This window comes from Peromyscus leucopus, chromosome 10 (assembly GCF_004664715.2).
Source record: "Peromyscus leucopus breed LL Stock chromosome 10, UCI_PerLeu_2.1, whole genome shotgun sequence".
In the NCBI taxonomy this organism is placed as follows: Eukaryota; Metazoa; Chordata; class Mammalia; order Rodentia; family Cricetidae; genus Peromyscus; species Peromyscus leucopus.
This window is the reverse complement of record NC_051071.1, coordinates 13,704,011-13,727,285: the sequence shown is the minus strand read 5'-3', so window position 1 is coordinate 13,727,285 and position 23,275 is coordinate 13,704,011. Positions and strand designations below refer to the sequence as shown.

At 40.9% G+C, this 23,275-nt stretch overlaps 1 protein-coding gene across 2 annotated transcripts in view; it reads right to left on the bottom strand.

Moving 5' to 3' along the window:
* Ugp2 (UDP-glucose pyrophosphorylase 2) overlaps window positions 1-23,275 on the bottom strand; it is a 62,766-nt gene that overhangs the window by 26,879 nt on the left and 12,612 nt on the right. For both annotated transcript variants that reach the window (XM_028876328.2, XM_028876327.1), the window contains exons 2-3: window positions 13,078-13,205; window positions 11,894-12,001 (exon numbers count right to left, since the gene is read on the bottom strand). In XM_028876328.2, coding sequence (XP_028732161.1) covers window positions 11,894-12,001; window positions 13,078-13,191 — 222 coding nt within the window. In that variant the 5' untranslated portion in view covers window positions 13,192-13,205. The remainder of the gene's footprint in view (window positions 1-11,893; window positions 12,002-13,077; window positions 13,206-23,275) is intronic.

Genomic DNA, 23,275 nt, shown 5'->3' with positions numbered 1-23,275 from the left:
AACCTGGGGCCAGAGATTAGCGTGAAAGCTGCAAGATCAGAGAAACAGAACAGCCACAGGCAATCTCACCTCACCAGCTCCTCTGTTGACCTTGCTTCCTCAACTGAAAGCCTCTGAGTCCTCACCCTAATGGATCTCAGTTGAACTGCTCAAAAGCCTCTAGTTCCTGGTCCCCACACCTTATTTACCTCCCTTTCCTGCCATCACTTCCTGGGATTAAAGGCGTGTGTCTTTCCCAAGCAAGACATGAGATCTCAAATCTTGGGATTAAAGGTGTGTGCCACCACTGTCTGGCCTCTATGTCTAATCTTGTTCTGTTCCCTGACCCCCAGATAAATTTATTGAGGTGTATAACATATCACCTACCTTTGTGCAAACATCTTCCCAGAAAACCAGAAAACTGCTTTGCTATTTGCCAGTCTGTTGATCCCCTTAGCTCTGAAGAAGCTAAGCAGAACTTGAAACAGAAATGGTCCTCATCACCACAAGGCCGTCACCGACATCCACTCTACCCATTTTCTGTGGATGCTGTTACAGAGAAGTCTGAAAAGCTCTACAGAACTGGACACTCTGTACAAGCTACTAACTTTATCTCTGCACTCACAGTAAGTAAAATAAAGCAGTGGCTATCCGACAGTCTCACAGAGTGTACAGATAAACCAGAAGAAAAAAACAAAAAACGTAAACCAAGATGCTGACTGCTGAAGGTGCGACTGGGCCAAGACAACAGTGACAGGAAGTTAGTCAGCCAGCCTGCGCACTGGCTGTGTGATAAAACACCATGGCCAAGGCAACTCACAGAAGGGTGTGCTCGGGTTTACAGTTCCAGAGGCGTAAGAGTCCATCACCATGGTGGTGGAGAAGCATGGCAGCAGGCTGGCATGGCAGCAGGAATAGCGAGAGAGAGCTCACATGTGGAACCGCAAGAAAAGGAGGAACTGGGGATGGCAGGAGGCTGTTAGCCTCAAAGCCTACCCCAGTGACGAACTTCCTCCAGCAAGGCCACACCTCCTAAGCCTTCCTTAACACCCACCAACTGGGGATCAAGTATTCAAATGCCCGGGTACACAATATTTTGGGGAACACAATACCACCACACCCAAGACTATGGGAACATCTCATTCAAACCACCACAGACTGCCTCCTGCCTCATCCTGGCCCACTTGAAAGCAGTTCCATGAGTGTAGCTCAATGCTCAGATAAATGTCTACCACACAGTAACTACTGAGTATTTGTTAAATGCATTTCTGGAAGTCCTAATGGAGAAGAGTGTACTCTATGGTTTACTCAAAGACAGATGGAGAAATGAAGACAAGGCGCCATGTCAAAGCATCTTCAAGCTCCCTTCAAACACCTACAGCAACTGGTGTCTGTCCTATGACATAGATGGTTGTTAAGAGGATAGGCTCAGGCAGATCTGAGCCTCATTTCTGGCTTACAAACTCAGAAAATCTTGGCGTCTCTCAACTCCTCACTGCCTCTAAGCCTATCTATCACGTACAGGGATAACAGAGCTAAGGCTGCCTGAGGACCGCCAAGGAAGCAATGTGAAACGCTGAGAGCAATGCCTGTCACATTAATGGGTAGCCTTTGTTTCTGGCTACAGTTACCACTACACTTGTTGATAAGCTCCTCACGGAGTACATTCCACAGTGTGCTCAGACATAAAAGGCTCCTTTAACATTACTAGAGGACACCAAAGAACCAGATCTGAGGAGTCTGATGAACGATCTAGTTTGCAACTGGATTCTCTTTCCTAAGCAAATTATTCTGAACTTCATTTTCCTCTTTTGTATAATAAGCATTTTTCTGAAGCAGGACAGAAAAACGGAAGATTAAGAGGTCATGAGAAGTCACCTGCCCTGGGATCTATTTTTCTTTTCCTGCTGACTGAGATAATAAGGGAACTTCAATTGATAAACTCAAAATTGCCTACAGAGATAATGTGTTATTTTCCTAAATATGATTCAAACAAGGATGTTAAAAACAATAAATGAACTGTGCCTTACTTAGGGCCAAAATGTTTCTAATCTTGACTTTTGCTTATTAGTACACTCTTCTAATTCCTAAAACTAAACAAGAAACTTCACAAAACCACCTTAGTTTCATTCACAATAGGAATGTCTTTAAGCAAAGTACATAAGCCAATTCATGTATTTTCACTTAAAACTTTAAGCTTTAACTTAATTTTTAAACCTTGCTGTAAATTACATGTTAATAAATGTAACTTAATGCAAGGTGTGAGTGCGGTGGATTGAATGAGAATGGCCCCCACAGGCTCCTATATTTGAATGTTTAGTCAGCAGAGAATGACATTACTTGAGAGGGATTAGGAAGTGTGGCCTTACTGGAATAGGTTTGGCCTTACTGGAGGAAGTACGTCACTGGAGGTGGGCTCTGAGGTTTCAAAAGCCCAAGCCATGTCCAGTATCTGCCCCGCTTCCTAATGTCTGTGGATCCAGATGCAGAACTCTCAGCTACTTTTCCAGCACCATGTCTGCCTGCATGCTGCCATGCTTCCCACCATGAAACTATACACAAACCCCAATTAAATGCTTTTCCTTTCTAAGAGTTGCCATGGTCATGGTATCTTTTCACAGCAATAGAACACTGACTAAGACAGTGGGCCACCTCCTTCATGATTTACTGGTCAGAGAGACCATAGAAGACCCCAAACAATACAGACTCTTGCCATCCCTTCGTGGCTGCCCACCAGAACTAGATGGTAGTAAGGCCCTGGTGCTGACAACATTAGACAGTCTTGGTTGCACAAACTGGAACTGACCTTCCTCCCTGACAGCTAGCTTTCACTGTGTCGATGGCGCTGGGCAGGAAAACACATCAATGATCCTATCTGTTAACTCTATAAACTATGAGTTTTGGCCTGCCAGGCCAAAACATGTTTATTTGTGCAAGAGAAGAGCACCAAGACTGTTAGTGGGGTAAACAACTATTCTCTGACTGTATTTGAGGCCCTTTCCTCAGCAAGGAATCCTAAGTCATACAGTAAAACTGCTCAAAAACTCATAGCTAGGGAGGTCAGAGGCCATGAACAGGATGTGACTTAATTCTACTGTTGGCTAGACTGACATAACATGGAAGTGTCTTCTATGCATACGGAGACAATTATCACTCTAAGTTTAGTCAGAGAAAGCTCTCAGTGAACTGCGGTGGATGGACAAACTCATTGCTATCTAAGATCCCGAGAACAGTGGTGGTTGAGGGTTCAGCCTTAAACATGATGCTGTATCACCTCTTCAGGGTTCAGGGAACGATGCAGAAAAGGAGATGGTGGAAAGAATCTAAGAGCGCGCGGGAAGACAGAGAGAAGGGCTTCTAAAGGCCACCTACTGGCAACACCCAGCCAGTTTTAAACAACGGGGAATGATTGCACTCAGTCTGCACAAGAATGAACTCATTGACAGCCAAGCACAGATGGATGAGGACAAGGGGCTCTAACTTTCACTGCCAAACCGTTTCCTCCTGGAAGACTCTGGGCCGCAGTCCCTGCCTTCAGTTATCTACCCACTGGTGACCCTACTGTCCCCCATCAGTCACACAGACGGCCCTGACTCAACCAAATGAGTCACAAACAGAGCCAAAAGCCATGAATGTGCGAGTGGGACAGGGTATGTGGGGTGTGGAAAGGAGTGACCAGGATGCATTTTACACATGTGCACAACTGTCAAGGGAGGGAGGGAGGGAGGGAGGGAGGGAGGGAGGGAGGGAACTAACCTTTGGCTTAGTTGGAAATAAAAAACAAAACAAACACCTTTGAAATGGTGTTTCCTGCTCTCCTGATAACACAGAACACCTCATCATCCTCCAAGGGCTTTAGGATGATGCACCATGAAGACAACTGTCTTAAACAAGCCTGTCTGTAAATAACAATCTCCATTCATGGCCTGCTCCCACCGGTTACCATAGTTAGTCTAGTCACAGGTACCCTCTGACATATCCATGTTTCTTCTTTTAGATGATTTGTTCTGAACTTTGAAAAGGAATTCTATTCAGTACAATAATTATATTATGCCCTTTGTGACTCAGAGGCTTTAAAAGTGATACAGACAATAAAAATTAGCTTGGATAGCTCCATTATCTTCCTAGTTAAAAACAAAGTGAATCTTTAAAACTGTTCTATAAGTCAAACTGTTCTAAAATTGTTTATTTAAAAACAAAGGCAAAGTCAGGTAGATCTCTGTGAGTTCAAGGCCAGCACGGTCAACAGAACTAGTTCCAGGGCAGCCAGGGCTACATAGAGAGCCCTTGTCTCAAAAAACAAAACAAAGCAAAAACAAACAAACAAAACAAAACATTGTCAATTGCTCAATTCAGTTTATAGTACTTTGTTTCCTACCGCTGACACCTTTCAAACCCTCACACCTACTGCTATCCTATTAAAAATGGGAGCAATTTCAAAACACTGAAGAGATGTAAAATTGGAAAACTCCTGTGTACTTTAAACTAGTAAACTACAGAAGAGATGATGATAAAAACCAGGATGACAAGACCAAAATTAAATAAAAAGCAACGCTTTACAGATGGCAAGGTTCTAGAAAGCAGAAAGGTAAACCAGGAGGGAAACCCAACCCCTACACCGTACTGAACTCACAAATTTGTATAGAAATTCTCGGAGATTAAAAGGAGTCCGGACATTTTTTAACCAGAAAACATAAAAGTAATATATACAGGTGGTAAATAAAAATCACTTAAACATGACAAAAGGTATATGCATCACCTTTTTATAGATGTCAAATGGAGCTAAAGTCATAAAACCAGTCAACCATGTGAGGCATCTGGCTCATATCCTTATCAGGTAAGGTGGTAGTTTACAAAGAACATTCCACTTGAGTATGGATTAGAAAGGACAAAGTCTGATTAAAGAAGGTGGAAAAAATGGTAAGAGAATACCTGGGTGGACAGACCACTTTCTTGAGTCAGAATCTGCGAGCTCTTTACTGAAGTCACCTTGCCTCTCCCCCATCACACCACCCCAGCAGCTACCTTTGGAGAAGGAATTACACTAACTAGATGATCCTACACAAATTCCTTGACAAATACAAGTGGCACCTGGAACCTGGTTCAGCTTACACTGTATATTAGCTTTAAACTGAAAATTTTCAACTAACTAAAGCATGTAAGGAATACTGTTAGTTTAATTATATAACTCACACTGTGGAAGCAGGCCTGGAAAGCTGGAGACGGAGAGAAAGGAAACAGGAAGAGCCTACAGAAAGAGCTCTCTGGAAAACTAAAGGGCAACTAACTCCGTGTACATGAGCAACAGCTGAGACAGTGGTCCTCCACCCTCCTAACACTGTGACCCTTTAATGGCTCACGCTGCGGTGACCCCAACCATAACATTAATTTTGCTTGCTACTTCATAACTGTAATTTTGCTACTGTTACGAACCATAATGTAAATATCGGTGTTTTCCTATACTTTTAGGCAACCCCTGTGAAAGGGTAGTTCGCCCCCCTCCATGGGGTCGTGACCCACAGGTGACTGAGAGCCACTGACCTAAGAGAAAGGTCAAGTGACGTAAAAGGGAGGTTGGAGCCTAGGCAAACCAACCTATCCCTTAGGAATGGTCTGAAGAAAGGAAAAGGCAACATTCTGACACGATACAACCGACTTAGCCTGTGTGTTTAAGAAGAGATGAAGTTAGAACCAGAGGCCTAGAAAGAAGCGCTTAAAGGGGCTTGTACCTTAATAAATCTAACATTTAAAAAGCTCTAAATAGCTAAGATGCTGATAACAATGCTTGACCAAGTTGCCAAATCTAATACAACTATGTGAAATATACAAGGGCACATGCTGTTCAAACTTGTTTAATGTTCCACCATTCCTCTTTCGTAAATGGAAATTAGTTTGTGACATCGCCCTGGTGCACGCCACCCAGAGAAGGGCTGAGGCCGGTGAACAAGACTGGCAATGGAGGTCGAAGGAACTCTAGACACAGAGAAAGATGTATCTGCCACATGATAAGTCCCCCACAAAGAACGTCATGTGAGTAACTTACGCCCTACTTTTGGACTCTTTCGTTCACAGCTTTTATTCCTTTTTGATTAGCCTTTCAATCCCAGAGAAGTCTGCCTCAAGATTACCCGAGACCAGAAAGTCTTTCTCATACCCATGTCAGTTACGTGCTTCTAGAGCAACTTCTGGTTTTCACGGTGCATTATTTTGCAGTTAGCCATTTCTGGACTCAAGTTCTCTAAAAACCAGGGGGCAGGGTGTGCTGGAAGGAAGACATCTCTATTGGTTTTGTAGTTCTAGAATCTAGACAGTGATGGTCAAGGAGGAGGCACCTGCTATTCACTGCTTGCGTGACATCCTAAGACAGCAGTTCAGTCTGTTCTGGTTTGAGACAAGGCTGTACTATGGAATCCTGGCTGACCTGGAACTCACTATTGTAGGCAGGCAAATCTTGAACTTGTACAATCTACTGACTGCCTCCTAAGAGCTGGAATTAAAGGTGTGTGCCACCATGTCTGCAAGAAAGCAGATCTTAATTTTTACAGGTCATGTTCTCCTCTGAGAATATGACAGCACTGACAGTCTACTATAAAAATATATATATACTTAATTCCAAGTGTTATAGAGGGCTTGTAATTCCCACCAAGATCTCCCAAGTTGGGGTGCCTAGTGTAAACTTCTGTTTTTATCTTGGCTATAAAATGGAGCAGGTAGATACTCAGTTGTTCAAAACTAAAGAAGCCCACGCCCCCAAAGAAGAATTAGTTAAGATTCCCCTAAGGAATTTCAGGGCATAAAGGGTAATCGGTAGGTATGGGCTGCTCACTTTGCTTTAATAAAAAAAAAAAAAATCTCCCAGTATCAGTGGAAATTCCCTCATCATTCTATTAGAGATGCAGACATAGGACAGAAGAACTACACAGCCATTTTTATTTTTCAATTGTCTGATATAAACTTCTTACGTGAAAGACACAATTGGGTGTCTGGACATGCTCCTTTGGAGATGAGAAACAGAAACTAGCTGGCCCCTAAGTCTGTGGGCCAGCTAGTCTGGGTAGGTAGTGAAAAAAACTAGAGACCCTCTCTTACCAAGGTAGAAGGTGAAGATCAGGGCTGATGCTGGAGGCTGTCCTCTGCCTGCCCTACTCATGAACACTATGATCTCAAGTGGTCTCTGTCTCTCCTTTCCTCCCTCTTTTCCTCTTCCCTCCATCTCTGTCTCTGTCTCTGTCTCTGTCTGACACACACACACACACACACACACACACACACACACACACACACACACACACACACTGAATATAAAGGTCCTTGCCCTCACAGATTAGCACCAAGGAAACCAGGAATGTTTAACAATAGAGTTGTCTTTTCAAAGGGAGAAATGGAAAACCTGTTTTCCCACCAAGGCAGCTGGTGGTTAATAACCTGGTGATTTTTGCTACCTGTTCGGCCAGGCCATACTAAGCTCACATAGGCAGGACCAGAGGTGGCTCATAGTCTAGGTGACCTTTGCATTATCTGCATGGCCAGGGCCTCCCCCAGCTAGGATCTAGGGTGGCTAAGAACCCAAATTACCATTATATATGATGATATTTTTTTTTTTTTTTTTTTTTTTTTGTTTTTCGAGACAGGGTTTCTCTGTGTAGCTTTGCGCCTTTCCTGGAGCTCACTTGGTAGCCCAGGCTGGCCTCGAACTCACAGAGATCCGCCTGGCTCTGCCTCCCGAGTGCTGGGATTAAAGGCGTGCACCACCAACGCCCGGCCATATGATGATATTTTATTTGTATTAAAATGTTATTTGTATGTTAATAAATAAAGTTGCCCAGGGGTCAGAGCTATTAGCAAGCTATAGGAAAGCAGGACAGTGGTGGCTTACGCTTGTAATCCCAGCACTTGGTGAGAAGGACATGTCTTAAACAACTTATTGGCAAAGAGCCTACAGAAATCATTGTGCCACTAAATAAAATGCAAGTTATTTGTTCCACACTGATAATAATTGACAGGTTGCATTAGAATGTTACTTGGGATTTATAGGTAATTATTATCCAAAAGATCCCCTTTTACAATTTTTTAAGATACCTATGGGTATTGCCTAAATTACATCTAAAAATCCTACAGAGGTTGCTTTAATGCTTTTACACATGGCTCTTCAAAAGGACAAGGAACATATGTTTTATATACAAATTCCACATGCTCCACAAAAAAGATTGTACCCACCCCTGGTTGTAGAGCCTGAACCTGCTGTAATCAATCAGCTTTTATTAGATGTTTCTCAGCCGCTAAATATTTTAAGTATTACAATAACCTATATTGCCCCATTTTAACTGTTCAACTGTGCAATTATAGCAAGACGGGAGCTACAGACAAGAGATCTATGTCTCTGTAGTTCAATGAAACTTTATTTATAACTATGGCAATACTCCAAACTGTACAAGACCAGGTGCAAGCCTGCAAGATGGCTCAGTGTGTGGAAGTGCTAGCACACTGGACTACCACCTGGATTCAACCTCCTGATCCCACAAGGTGGCATGAGAGAGCTGTCCTCTTCACTCCATACAGTTGTGCACACCTGCACATACGCCCACGTATACACAATCACATACACAATACCAAAGAGCTTTGGATGACAGTGTTTATGTACACAACTTTGAAGCTAGATTGATATTAACAATGTCACTCTAAATGGTAGTTTTCCCAGGGTAAATTTCTATTTGGCCAGAAAGATAATTATTACCTGTACTTTAAAGAAAAGCATGTTGACTATATAGAAATTATATTTTGAAAGGAAAACCGTGTCTCTCATCATCTCTAAAACCTAAGAATTTATTTTGGGGGTGGGGAGGGTGAAGAACCAGGTGAAAGAATAGTAACCCATGAACACTGCAAAGGTTGGTAGCAAAACTACACCGAGGCAAAGAAGTGCAAAGACATTTTGCTTCTGCAATCCAACAATCCTTGACATCACAGCAAGTGGGGTCACAAGTGCACATCAGGACAGGCTTCTTTTGAAGGACATTTCAAAGTGGAAACTTACACTTTTAGAGACCCAAAGACAAGACCACACAGAAGGCATCTTATGCAGAATGTCTTTTCTATTTGTTATTTTTTCATACTAAGTGTGCATTTTCATCAACAATTATGGCTCACTACATGGACATGGCCTCCAGAAAGGAGTCAGCAGGATGCTGGGGAAGTGGGTGGGTAAATCCAAGAATGGATCTGCTTTTCTTCTTCTCCATCCTCCAATCCTCACTTCAGAACTCCAACTATCTATCATGATCTCTCAAAGTACAGAGATTTCTCCACTAGCAAAGCCAATTCTTGAACCAGAAAATAACAAATACACATGCTTTCTTTCCTATTCAAAAGAATAAGTTCATCTAGGATGTAAAGAATTAAATAATAAAAAAAAAACCACAACTTCAGAACTAAATCTATGCTAACTAAATAGCTGAGGTTCTTTTCTCTTCTGAAATTATTTAGTGGAATCTTTTTGATAAAGGCAGGCACTTGTAAAACATAGAAGGAAATGTTTTCTACTTTTTGGTACAGGGAGGGGATGTAAAGATGAGTTCTCAGAATGTTGCCCAAGTTTACCTTATACTCAGGATCAAGTGATCCTCTGGCTCACTGTGCACATATGAGACTACAAGACAAGTTGTACACCACCAGCTAATCCTGTCACTGGGTAAACCAGGCTTGACCTTCAGTCTGCAGGTTAGAAACTGTGAAGGGCCACTGTCCCAGCAAGCTTCTAGAGCTGGCTCATCCCTCAGCATTAACCCACCACCCACCGAGCATGACACTGGAACCCACCTGCAGGGACCAGGATCTGAACACAGGCTGCTGCACAGAGGGGCTGGTGCCTTGCCCTTGGCTCTACAGTGTGGGCTCTGTAGCGGCAGGGCTCCCAGGTCTACTGCCGGACCTGCCAGAGCCTGCCACATAGTAATCAACTCAGGTTATTCAGTTAGGAATAAGTCTAAAACAAAAATTCTAAGTATTTAAAGTAACTAAATCTACCATCATGTTAGATCTGTTCCCAAATAATTTTAAAAACTGGATGAATCTACATTTCTTTCTTTTCTTTTCTTTTTTAAGAACATATCTATACAGAAGAATTATCTCATTTTCTTTGGGAAAGAAAATATCAGTTCTACTACCTAACAGCAAATAAATATACAAATCATAATAATTAGTGTTCCAGGGCCAAGTAAAACAAAGACCAAATTAGGGTCCCCACCAAAAAACCCTGCTAGCTAATTATAATTGACATTACAGAGAAGAGGTATTTTTAATTGACTGTATTATTATTTGTGTGTGAGTAAACTCATGTGTGTGAACACACGAACCATTACACATATGTAGAGATCAGAGGTAGACAACTTTCAGGGTCATTCTCTCCTTGCACCGTGGGTTCTAGGAACTAAACTCAGGGTCTTCAGACTTGACGGCAAGCACTGTTCCTCCTCCTGGCGAGTTGCCTAGAGGAGTTTTAACTTTAGTGTTAATATAACAGAATACAGTCCAGATGCTAACAGGGATTTTGTTGTTGTTTTGTTTTGTTTTTTTGAGACAGGGTTACTCTGTGTAACAACCTTGACTGTCCTGGAACGTGCTCAGCAGACCTGGCTGACCTCAAACTCACAGAGATCCTCCTGCCTCTGCCTCCCAATGCTGGGATTAAAGGCATGCACTACCACTGCCCAGCTCTAAAGATTAGGTTTGATTGGTTTTCTTTTTTTTTAAACAAATATATGCAATTTATAAATTTAAAATTTTAAGAACTTTTCCACATGTAGGAATAAGAGTATTTCCTAAGCAGGACCTTATTTATGACTTTTTCCTTAGGAAAACAAACTGAAGGTTGACTCTGTCATCTTAAACTGCTATGGCTGGTTCTGTTTACACGAGTGGACCTGAGTCCCAACAAAACTTGGTAAGCACAGGCATTGAGATGAGACTTAAGTTAGTTTGTTCTGAATCATATTTCAAAACTGTTAGATTAAGTAAGATTACAGACACATAAGAAATGTGTAATCGGAAGATTTCCCAAATCTCTCCCACACACTTCCCCCAAGTAAACACACAGAGGCTTATATTAATTATGACTTCATGGCCATGGCTCAAGCCTTTTGCTAGCCAGCTCTTATATCTTAAATTAGCCCATTCCTATTAATCTATGTATTGCCACACGTTCCATGGCTTTACCCACATCCCATTACATGTTGTTCCTTGGGCGGCTCCCCCTCCTTCTTCCTGTCTCTCTCTTTGAATTTCCTGCCTGCCTCTAAGCTGCCTTGCCATAGGCCAAATGGCTTTATTTATCATCCAATCAGAGCAACACATATTCACAGTGTACAGAAAGACATTTCCCCATCAGAAATGAACACCACACATGGTATTAAAAAAAAAAAAAAAAAAAACAGCTCTACAAAATGCTTTGAGGTGAATTCTATTTTACTAAAGACTCTTAACAAAGCTTCACAATAACCCATGAAGTTCACAAAGCACCTGGTATTATTCTCATTTTACATAAACAAAGCAGTAGAGCTCAGATTTGAACATCTAACACCACCCTTTATACACCTCCTCAGTGTTGCTTAGGGGCCAATGACAGGTGAGGCCTCAGGCCTGTCCTCCAAGACACATAGGATTTTGACAGGTGAGGACCCCATACCATTGAAAGAAAATAATACATGCAGAGATCTAGACGCAGGGAGTGTAGTGAAAGGGATGCTAGGCTGGTTGGCGTAAGGCCGACAGGGTTACAGGCGTGAAGATCACACACAGACGGAGAGCAGCGTATCTGCTGATAGGGTTCTTTAAGTTCTCACAACCCTCCTACAAAAGTCACACCAACATCCCAAATTACCTTCAATTTTCTTTTCTTACACTTTTATCTAAAACTTACCGAATCTTCTGGAGGTCTCTGGATTTTACCCCAGTCTACAGAAGGTCCCTTTTCTTGCAAAAATCTATGATATAGCTTCCGAAATCCATCAAGATCTTTTTTAGTGTGCTATGAAAATAGAAGTAATTGTTATAAACAGCGGAATGTTTAATACATAGTAAAACTAGATACAGACTATACTTTAAAAATACCTTTAAGTGAAATTCTTAGACTACTAGAACATAAAATAGGAAAAATTTTTAAGGACTGTTTGAAACTGAAGTAGAAAACTAAAAAGAAATTATATTTAAATGATTCTTTAACACAGAAGCCAAACTTCTCCCCTATCTCCCACCAGTCAGTTATCATATAAACCTGAACAATATTTGGTTCCTATGAATTTCAACTCACTCCCTATTGCATACCAATATCTTTCACTACTTCTGAGTGCAAATAAATTGTCACCAAGAGAACAAAAAAGGAATGAAACATAGCTAACCTCAGACATTAAGTACACACTAAAACTGAAAAATAAAAGATAACGAGCTACCAGAAAAGCAAGGCTTCTCAACTCTGGGAAACGCCTATGGCAGCTGCCACGGCAGCAGCATTCTGCTAGACCTGGCTTTGGGAGAAAGGTGTGAAGAGTACATAGTTAACAGACTAACTAACGCCTGACAGATCCCACCAAACACGGTAACCATTTCTCTACCCAGTGATAGTAAAACACAAACTAAAGTCTGGTTTTTGTCCATACTCTTTTGGTGACTCAGGAAATGTCCTCAGCTTGAAAAAAAAAAAAAAGACTGTAGCTTTATCATGAGCAAACATTAACGATCCTCGGCTGTTCGGCAATGCTAACACACACTCTCACTCTCTCTCTCTCTCTCTCTCTCTCTCTCTCTCTCTCTCTCGGCAATGCTAACTCACTCACTCTCTCTCTCTCTCTCTCTCTCTCTCTCTCTCTCTCTCTCTCTCTCTCGGCAATGCTAACTCACTCACTCTCTCTCTCTCTCTCTCTCTCTCTCTCTCTCTCTCTCTCTCTCGGCAATGCTAACTCACTCACTCTCTCTCTCTCTCTCTCTCTCTCTCTCTCTCTCTCTCTCTCTCACATTACATCCCACGCTTATTTCAGGCTGGAAACTGCCACTCACAGCAACTGAGCATGCTGACACACGAAGCAAAAGACACTGTCACACCCTTACCTCAAACTCTTGCGAGGTTGCTGTTGTAAGTATCTTCTCTAATTCTTTCTTCACAGATAATTCTAGCTCTTGGAGAATGACTTCTTGGAACTGAGAAGCACCATCTTGAGACATAGCTTTGCTAAGGTCTTAAATAGAAAAAAATAAAAAGCCACTGATTAAAATCAGTCAGCAACAAAGAGACTTAAGAATTTTGTTATTTCCAGGTTAGTTAAGGTGAAGATTCGCTGGCCTTTGCTTTTTAACAAAATGGAAGTATGCTAAAGAAAGTGTGATGTCGGCCGGACGGTGGTGGCGCACGCCTTTAATCCCAGCACTCGGGAGGCAGAGCCAGGTGGATCTCTGTGAGTTCGAGGCCAGCCTGGACTACCGAGTGAGTTCCAGGAAAAGGCCCAAAGCTACACAGAGAAACCCTGTCTCGAAAAACAAAAAAACAAAAAAAAAAAAAGAAAGAAAGAAAGTGTGATGTCTACTCTTGACTGTCAACTTGACAACATCTGGCTTAACTAAAACCCAAATAGCTGGGCACAACTGTGAGGGATTTTGCTTAATTAAGTCATGTGAGGTGGGAAGACCCACCTTCAATCTGTCCACACCTTCTGCTGGCAGCTTATATGGAGGACATGGAAGAAGGAAGCTTTAGCTCTTTGTCTGCTTGCCTTCCCCCTCACTGGCAAGTTCATTCCTTCGCTGGCATTAGAACCTACTCCTTTGGGATTCCAGAGCTTACTGAAGGCCAGCTGAGAGACATCCACTCTCAAGGACTAAACAACCACTGGATTCTCAAACTTTCTGTTGGGATACAGCCACGCTGAACTAGCTGGATTACAGTCTGTAAGCCATTCTAATAAATCATATACATATATATATATATATGTATGTATGCATAAAACATCAAAATATATAAATGTTATATATTGCATATAACGTATAAACATCATATATAATATATATAGTATATACACTATATAAAATATATGTAATACACTATTAAATTATAACATTAATTTACATATTACATAATTAAATGTTATATATTATATGATATAATATTCATTCTATATACATATTCATTTTATCAGTTCTGTTAGAAAGAAGCCTATAAAAAGATTTATCAGTGAATAAGTGAGAAAAAGGTTATCAGTAAATAAAAATCACTATACTCTTAAAAAATCAGCAAGGGGAAGACTAATTAAAACTAAGGATGCATGAAAAAGATACATAAAAATCCACTACTTGATAAACTAAAAATAAAGTAATAATTATTTAGAGCATGGAACAGAGGTACTTTTCATAGTTAGATAATGCTGCTCCCAGATGTCACAAAGTTTCTAAATAAGAACTCAGTATCAGGTGCAGAATATCTTCCTATAAGTTGCTGGCCAAAGAAATCTACCCACCCCCCATGAAATACAGGCTGTTGCCATTGCCATTGCTCTTGGTTGCCTCCCAAAACTAGATGGTAAGACCTTGTTGCTGAAGACACCATACAGTGCTCTTTATTATAGGACACAAAGAAATGAAGATAGAACTGGTCTGGAAACTCTCTCCCCACTGGGCAGTGTTCACAGTCCCAGAAGGTGCTATGCAGGCTGCTGGGGGGAAAATACAACAACAGTCCCATCAGCAATAGGCCAAGTACTATAACACTAACTCATCAAGTGGATATATCCACTGGGGCAACAGTGGTGTGACTATTCTAAAGATAACCAACTGCTTTGTGATTGCATCTGAGGTCTGCCTCCAAGGGAGGGAATACACACTTGATACTATGTAGTAGGACAGGCCTATAAGGTCAAGGAAATTGGCTCAAACCAGTTGCCAAGGCATGCACATAACGTACTTCCTTATGAGCCAACCTGGGGGCTGCCTGAGGGCCTAGCAACAGTTGCTGTCAGAGTTCCTGATTGTGCCCAGCCAATGAGGGACAGACATGCAATGCCACCAGATTGTGACACAGACTGGGTGCTGGGAGGAAGGTATATAAGGCCTTCCCCGTTACTGAATAAACAAGTTTGCTGTTTGCCTTCAACTGATTCCCCGTGTCTGTGTCGTTGACGCTGCGCCTTCTCACACCCTTCCCGAAGGAGCCATTAGGATCCAGCAACAATACTATAAACCTGGTCAAAAGCCTGTAGCTGAGGAGAGCCTGGCCCCAACAGGAAAATACTAACATTGTTTCCCTGTATGAATATATTGTCAGATTGGCTTCTAAATACTTATGTTTATACTCATAGACCCATGTAAGTCTCAGCCTGAGAAGAAGCTCCTTTTTGTGGAGGCTGATGGTTAGTGAAAAGGCTCACATCTGATTAAGGTGCTGGGAATAAGGGACCGATGCACACTCAGCATTAAACGAGACATCTCCATAGTTCCCCTCCCAAAGCCTACAGAATATCACAAAAGACAGTGGAAAGAATTTAAGAGCCAGAGGATGGAGAGTGTCATTGTTATCTGATATATTACTACTGCAACCATGAACACACACATGCACAAGACTGGGCCCTCTAACTTCCTACCATGGACAGAGGAGATGCCCAATCAGACCTTAGTTCTTTTTGAGAACCTAATAACTATTAATGGTTACTGGAGAAAGGTGTGTATTCTCTCTGATGACAGAGCCACTAGGGAAGTAAGTAGGAAGAAGAGGTTCTGAGGGAAATGGGGGAATACCAGAGGGTAATGGGCAGTGAATATAATCACAATACTCGGAGAGATGGCTCAATGGTTAAGAGCACTAGCTGCTCTTACAGAGTACCTGAGCTCAGTTCCCAGCTCTCACACGGCAGCTGCAACTGCCAATTCCAATTCCAGGGGCTGACACCCTCTTCTCACTCCTGTAAGCACCAGGCACACACATGATGCACTTACACACATGCGAGAAAAACATTCATACTTAAAAAGTCTAACTGTAATCTCCATTTCACAGGAGTTTAGTTTGACAGTGTCACATATCCTAGAAGACATAAATCTTACATGATTAACATACAAAGTTTAAGTCAGAGCAACATGATTATGCCAACTGATGACCCCAGCAAGGGGGAGAGACAGGAAAGTCACATGGTCATCTTGTTTCATAAGACCCATCCTCTGTAGCCTGTTCTTAAGGGTAGTTAATATATTGAGAATATGGTGAGATATAAAAGAACAACTTGAACAAAGAATCTAATTGTGAAACAGATTAAAAGGAAAAAACATGAGGGTATAACCACTAAGTACCAACAGTAGCAAAAGAAAAATAATGAAGAAAACCAAAACATGGAGTAAAGTTACAACCACAGATGACAGATTTACAAATCTACCTGAACAGATTCACATAAACAGAACGTATTATAGCTATAGCCAACACTACCTGGCATGTTAGTAGCCCATGGACAGGATTTAATGGGAAGGCCTGTATAAGAAGACCTGAACTACTGTTTCTTTTAAAGTTTAATTTTGTATTATTACCAATAATTTCTTTCTTTCTTTTTTTTTTTTTTTTTTTTTTTGGTTTCTACTTTTCTGTTAGGTATTTATAAGCAAATGTAAATTAACCAAATTAACTTTCTCATTGTTTATTGTTAAGGCCAGGCAAGGGTCTGGTCCACAGGGTTACCTTGGGACTTGGGAGGAGCCCTCAACTCCTTTAATGTTCCTTATCTATGTTACTAGCTGGTATGGGTAAAGGTCTTGCTGACTCTGTGCTTTCTCTTGGAAGCACTGGAGATACCGTCCTCTGTGTTGACCCTCTTGTTTGTAGAATGTGCTCTGGTTTTGAGTACAGTCTCTGAACCAACAAGACAGATGTGCTACCAGGGCTGTAGGTGAAAAGTGTCCATCATCCGATGGAATGCAGATGCCCTGGGGCAAGAGCTAAAATACTGGCTGCCTCTTTAGTCTACTTTTACATTAGCACAGACCTTCAAGTATGGTTACTGAACAACACCCAGAAGGTCAGTTACCAAGTGCTGAAAAACAAACCTTGCTTTAAAATTTAGTTATTGCTTGGGAAAAAACTGATTTTTCAAGTAAATTTGGGTCCTGTCCTGTATCTCTCTCTGTAGACCTTAGAAGCCTAACACACTTAGTATAAACTATGAAATTTATTTTATTAAAATTTAAATCCTTTTTAGATATATTATTTAAAGAAAGCTGAAAGCAGCAGGGCCTCCCAAGTTCCAGCACTTGGGAGGCAGAGGCAGATGGATTTCTGTGAGTTCAAGATAGCCAGGGCTACAAAAAAGAAACCCTGTCTCAAAACAACAGCAACAACAAAAACAAACAAAAAGGAAAAGAAAGAAAAAACTGAAAGCATAGTGTTAAATAATTTTCTCAATTTTAATTTAGGAATAACAGAGCCTAGAAGATAATTGTCCAGATGAGAGTAATTGTCCCTGACAAGCCTTGGAGCAGAAGCCCTCAGGCCCTAAGAGCTAGCTTATTTTCCAGCAAGTCTTCAGACTGCTCACAGGATCACAGCTGAGAGAAGGACTAACCAAGAAACATTTCAACGAGACTATTTATCTATTTTTTTTTTGTTGTTTTAAAAATTTACCTTATTAATGAAAATGAGTATGGGCTACACTGACAGTTTTAATTACCTATAAACCAATCTGGTAATATGTAAACATTATAAAAACACAGCACACATAAACACACATACACTCCAATAGTCAGATACAAAGATATTTTTAAAACTACCAAAAATTTTGTATTATCTGGAAGTTAGACTGCTGATCATATCATCTTTTATAGCCATCCTTAATCCAAATCTGTACTTTTAAAGATATTACTTTTAATACAAATAAAGCATATGAGTTTTTATTTTTAAAGACATGGAGCCTAGCCTGACTGTTAAAGTTTTAAGTAGGCTGAGCAGGAACCAACAGATTGGTTTCTACATGGTCCTTTCTTTCCTTTTTCTAAAGCTTAAATGATAAGAAACTTGAAAAGCCTGTTTTTGAAAGATGAGATTACAAGTAGACAGGCAGTGGGTTTGTCTTTTAATGCTGTTAAAATTTACCTTAGGATACTAGTTATTAAAACTAAAAGCATAACCACTTTTACCATACACAATCAAATGAGTACACCTATCTAGCTATTTTGAATACTACTGTTTGCTGGTTTTAATTTAAGTGGCCACAAGTGTTTTACTCAATTATTGTGAGAAATTCTGAGGGTGGAGCTGAGTTACGTTGTCTTTTTTTTTTTATGTATACAATGTTCTGCTGCATGTATGTCTGCAGCAGAGGGCGCCAGATCTCACTACAGATGGTTGTGAGCCACCATGTGGTTGCTGGGAATTGAACTCAGGACTTCTGGAAGAAAAGTCAGTGCTCTTAACCTCTGAGCCATCTCTCCAGCCCGAGTTATGTTGTCTTAACATGACAAACAATTACATGGAAACAAACACATATGACAAAACATTAAAAACAAACAAGTTTCTGTCTCTTGAGTGAACACATCTGGAAAACTGTCTTTTATCCATCTGTCCTCAGTACCTTTAACCCTGTAATGTGGTCATGTGAGAGTCTCGTGTTTTCCAGGTCTCAGTTGTTTCACACTGAGCAGGCAGGGCTCAACAGCAAAGTCTGTGGAGCCCAAGGCTCTCTATTATTGAAAGTTCTTAGGCTACTCTATTATTTGGGTAAGTCTTGGGGATAATCTCTGGACACTGAAAAAGGCAGGCCTAGAGTAAGGAAAAGTTTTACCCATCTGGGAAGGTAGCAGGAAGGCCTGTTAGGACACAAGGAGGAAAATCAGGCTTTTTGGAAGTTCCCATAAAATGAAGAAAATCAAGTCAGAAAACAGACTTAAGATATGTCCGGTGTGTACCAGCTGACGGTGATGTTTGGGGGCTCTCGATGAAGCTTTCTAGCTCTTCTTGTGTCGTTAAGGGTCTTTGGTTGGAAAAGGAATGTGAATTTGGTCGTGACAGTCCAAGCATCGTTTCTAGGGGGAGTGCTATAAGCAGAGGATGGACAGATTGCAGGAACGTTACTTCTAGCGTGTGTCCTTAGTTTTCTTTGTTTTCTTGGCAGAGAGTGTTACAGGTCAGTACGTTAGGCACTGTCGAGAATTTCCTTTGACTTCTACAAAACAGGTCTAGCAGAAAGATGGTATTTGAGGTTAAGTTTTTATTCTTCAGCCAAAATTTTCAAGCTTGTATTGGGGGGCTAAATAGTACACAGTAAATATTAGCCTTCTTCAAAAGCCTGTTTTTTAATCTTTGATGTTGCATCACAGCATGTGTAGTCCAAGAGATCCTAAGTTCCAGGGCCTCTGGAGTAGAGAGAAACATCCCTCTCATCCATCCTCTTAAGAGTCCTTGGAGACCAGACCGTTAGTGTACCCTCCCTTCCAATCTCCTGCCCTCCACCCCAAGTTTCCTTGAGAGCATCTGAGCATAGCCTCAAAATGTTCAGAAACACTGGTTTGTATTCCAGATGTCTTGAGTCTTAATCATGCCCAGCTGGGGTCTTTAATCTAAACACCACACTGTGGCTTTCTATCAGGATTAAGTCACAAAAAATATTGAAATGTTATTCCCTGTTATAAGCATTTCTGAGCCATTTAAAGCAACTTAGACCTCTTTCCTAAAAAGCTGGGTGGGGGGAAGGAAAAGAAGAGGGGAGTGCAGAGAGAGAGAGAAAGAGAAAGGGGGGATCGATACTGGGTTCAGAGAAGAGGGTTGCTTATATGAATAGCTTTTTTGCTTTAAATTGCCATTCAGGTAGGTGTAGGTCAGTGGTAGAGCGTGTGCTTAATATACCTGAAGACCTGGGTTCAATCTCCAGTCTAAAACAAACAAACAAACCCACCCGCCCACCCCACAACTTTGCTGGATATAGTGGTGTACTCCTTTAAATCAAGCACTTGGGAAGCAGAGACAGATGGATCTGTGAGTTAAGGCCAGGCTAGATTCCAAGTAGGACCATCTCAATAACTCCTCCTCCCCCAAATTGCCATTCAAGTTACAAGTATAAACAGGCTGGGTGGGCCTTAGGAGCTAATCCTCAGGGGAAATCTTTTTACTTTAGGAATTAAACTCATGTTTATTCTCTTGGAGAAAGGACTGTCTTTAGTACACGAATAAAGAAATGTTCAAAACAGGTTTGGTTTGATGGACCAGAAATGTAAACAGATCACAGTGGTGGAAAAGTGGGGACAAGTTAACTGGTGTTTGTTTTGTTGTTGTCTTTTTAAGGCTTGGCATAAATTTTCTCCAAGAAACTATGAGAAACCAATCAACAGGGAGCAAGGACTGGGAACCTAGATCCTGCCTTCCTTTGGCCAGCAGAGACTAAGATTTCAGACAAGCAAAGGTCGGGACCCACACCTTGACTGAAAACCAGCAACAGCACACACTGCTCAGTTTTAAAGTTACTTCTGTTCGTGAAAACCAAAGCCCAAAGTGTCCTGGGAATCCGGGCAGCATGCTCTCACAATCCCAGAGGTAACTTCAGTCGACAGGACTGGTTCTACCCAACAGGTGTTCTTGTTTCCTTTCTGCTGCTTTGGCAAATAGCTTGGCAAAAAGCAGCCTCAAGGAGAGGAAGGGTTTGTGTCAGCTCACAATTCCAGATTACATCTCATTAGTGCAGAGAAACCAAGGAGAAAGAAACTTAAAGCAGCCAGTCATGTGCATCCACAATCAAAAGCAAAGAGAAATAAGAAATTCTACCAAATTCACTTCTCACAACAGTTGACAAATAATTTGCAAGAAAACTAAATACGGAGAAGAAAAAGGCATGTATTAAAAAAAACATGAACTATTTTGTTCCGTTTGAACACCGATCAGTTTGAACAGATCAGGAAATAACTACACAGTGATTTTTAAACAAAAAATTTGACAGACTCAGAAGTTATTTATAGACTGCAAGTTTTGCCCCTGAAGCTAAATATGATAGTCACATTCCTAAAAGACAGTGGATAGAACATTTAACTTATACTTTGGGCAAATGTCAACATGAGTTAAAACTAAGAGTGAATGCAAAGCTTAAATATAATGAAGTGGCTATTTGAGATTTAGCTAAATGAAGGAAATTAAACCAACTTGAAAGGTTCTCCCTCTAGAATAACCTATCAATTAACTCATAAGGCTTAAGGTAAAAATATACAGAATTTATCATGTCAGTATCCTCCCTAGTAAGTCAAGTAAGAAAGGCTGGCTGGAAGATATTATCTTAGATTTCTGCCAACTTTAGTAGGTCCAACCTTCAAACATATCCTCAAAAAATACCAAACACAGATTCAAAATTGTGTTATAAAAAACATTCCTTTTATTTCTCCCATTTCTTCCATAAGTATTAGATGCACAGAAGGAACAATCTGCATTCCTTCTATCCTGTTTTCAAATACAATCAGCTTCTACAAGGAAAGAACATAGTAACAAACTCATTATTCTACCCCATTCTGCTGTGGTTTCACTCTCCTGGATGACGTGCTACTACTATAAAATTATATTTTTAATGATTAAGGAATAAGGATGAGTTTTCAGAAGAATATACAGAAACAGCTGGATTTGGTGGCACACACCTGAAACCCCAACAATCAAAAGCTAGGCAGGAAGAGTGCAAGTTTGAAGCCAGCTTCAATTTCATAGCAAGAGCAGTGATCTTTCATGCTTCAGTGTAGACCAGAAGACATAGAGCTAAAATCCATTTTTCTTTTCAGTTAGTTATTTATTCATCCTGAATTTTTAGAGGAAGGTCTGGAATTTCTGGAAGGTAAAGTACAGACTGAAGAACTTTTCTAGGACTTAACATTATCAAGTTACACTTCAAGCAATGGCAACTGTGTTTCTAAGGGAAGATCAATGTAAGAATCCTGGAATAACGCAAGATTTCCAACCTCACACAAACGGTTTCTTCCCTTCCCGCTTCCTACCAAAGGGAACTGATCCACTACTACCTTCAATTAGCAATCAAGCATTTCATTAAATAGTCATAAACAAAAACATTTTTAAAGATGAGAGAGAGCAATTAATCTACTCTTCTACTCTCAATTTCTGGAGGAATCTGAGGTTCAAATAGTTACATGACTTCTGCAAGGTCACAGTGCAGGCAGATGCTAGGGCCTACAAATCAAGGGTTGTTGATGTGTCCTCAGCTCCATCCCACCACAGTAATCAACACATCCTAGTCATTTTATTTTGAAATAAAAACCCTTAAGTATCACTCTCCTTCAAAGTCTTATCTATCTAACCAACATACTAAGTCCCCATCACACAAAACTGGGCTTATTAGAATTTATTAGAATTATGGGGCTGGTTTCATTATACTTCAGTAAGTGTCAGACAGACCAAGCAGTAGTTGTTCTTCTCAGCCCCACTTCCTGCTATAATATAGTTCTTCCTTATTCACAAAAACTAAAATTTCAACATTATGGACTTTTTGCTATTCAAGTGCAGAAGGCAGTGGGGGGTAGAGGATGTGTGGAATATTCCTTTACACTGTGTGACTATATGCCACTGTGATTGGTTTAATAAAGAAGCTGACTGGCCAAAAGCTGAGGAGGAAAAGATTGTGTGGGAGACCCAGACTAGGAGGATGCTGGGAAGAAGGGTGGAGTCTCCTGAGTCTTGAGCAAGAAGTAGAGGAAGCAGGAGATAAATAAGCCGTATTGAAAGAAGGTATCACCATGTGGCAGAGGGTAGATAAGAAATATGGGTTAATTTAAGTTGCAAGAGCTAGTTAGTAACAAGCACAAACTATCAGCCAAACATTTATAATTAAGTCTCCATGTTGGTTATTTGGGAACTGGCGGATGGGAAAGAATAGTCTGCCTATAAATGGCTTCGAATGTGGTGCACATAAGACATGAGAAAGCTTTAAAAAGGTTCTAAACACACAAAAATGGGGCCAAACGCAGCTTTCATGTCTCATGTCTCTCATGCTAGCCATAGCACAGAGATGCGTCTCCTGGCAACAGCCAGCATGCCATGAGCTAAGGTGCATGAAGGATTCCCAGTCTCTCAAGGGGCCACAGTACACAAAGATGTCTCTCAGCCTTTACCTGTGGGTTTGATCCACCAGCAAGAGCTCCACTGGTGCACTTCATGGTGGGTTTCAAGTTTTGCTCATGCAGACAGAAAAGGTTACAGATGCTCAGTAAAGATAGATTCAGATGGAAAAAAACTCTAAACGGGTTACAGTGTGTTTAAAAAATGTACAAAGGCTTGGGAGAGAAAAGAAAGGGTATATAGACAGTCATA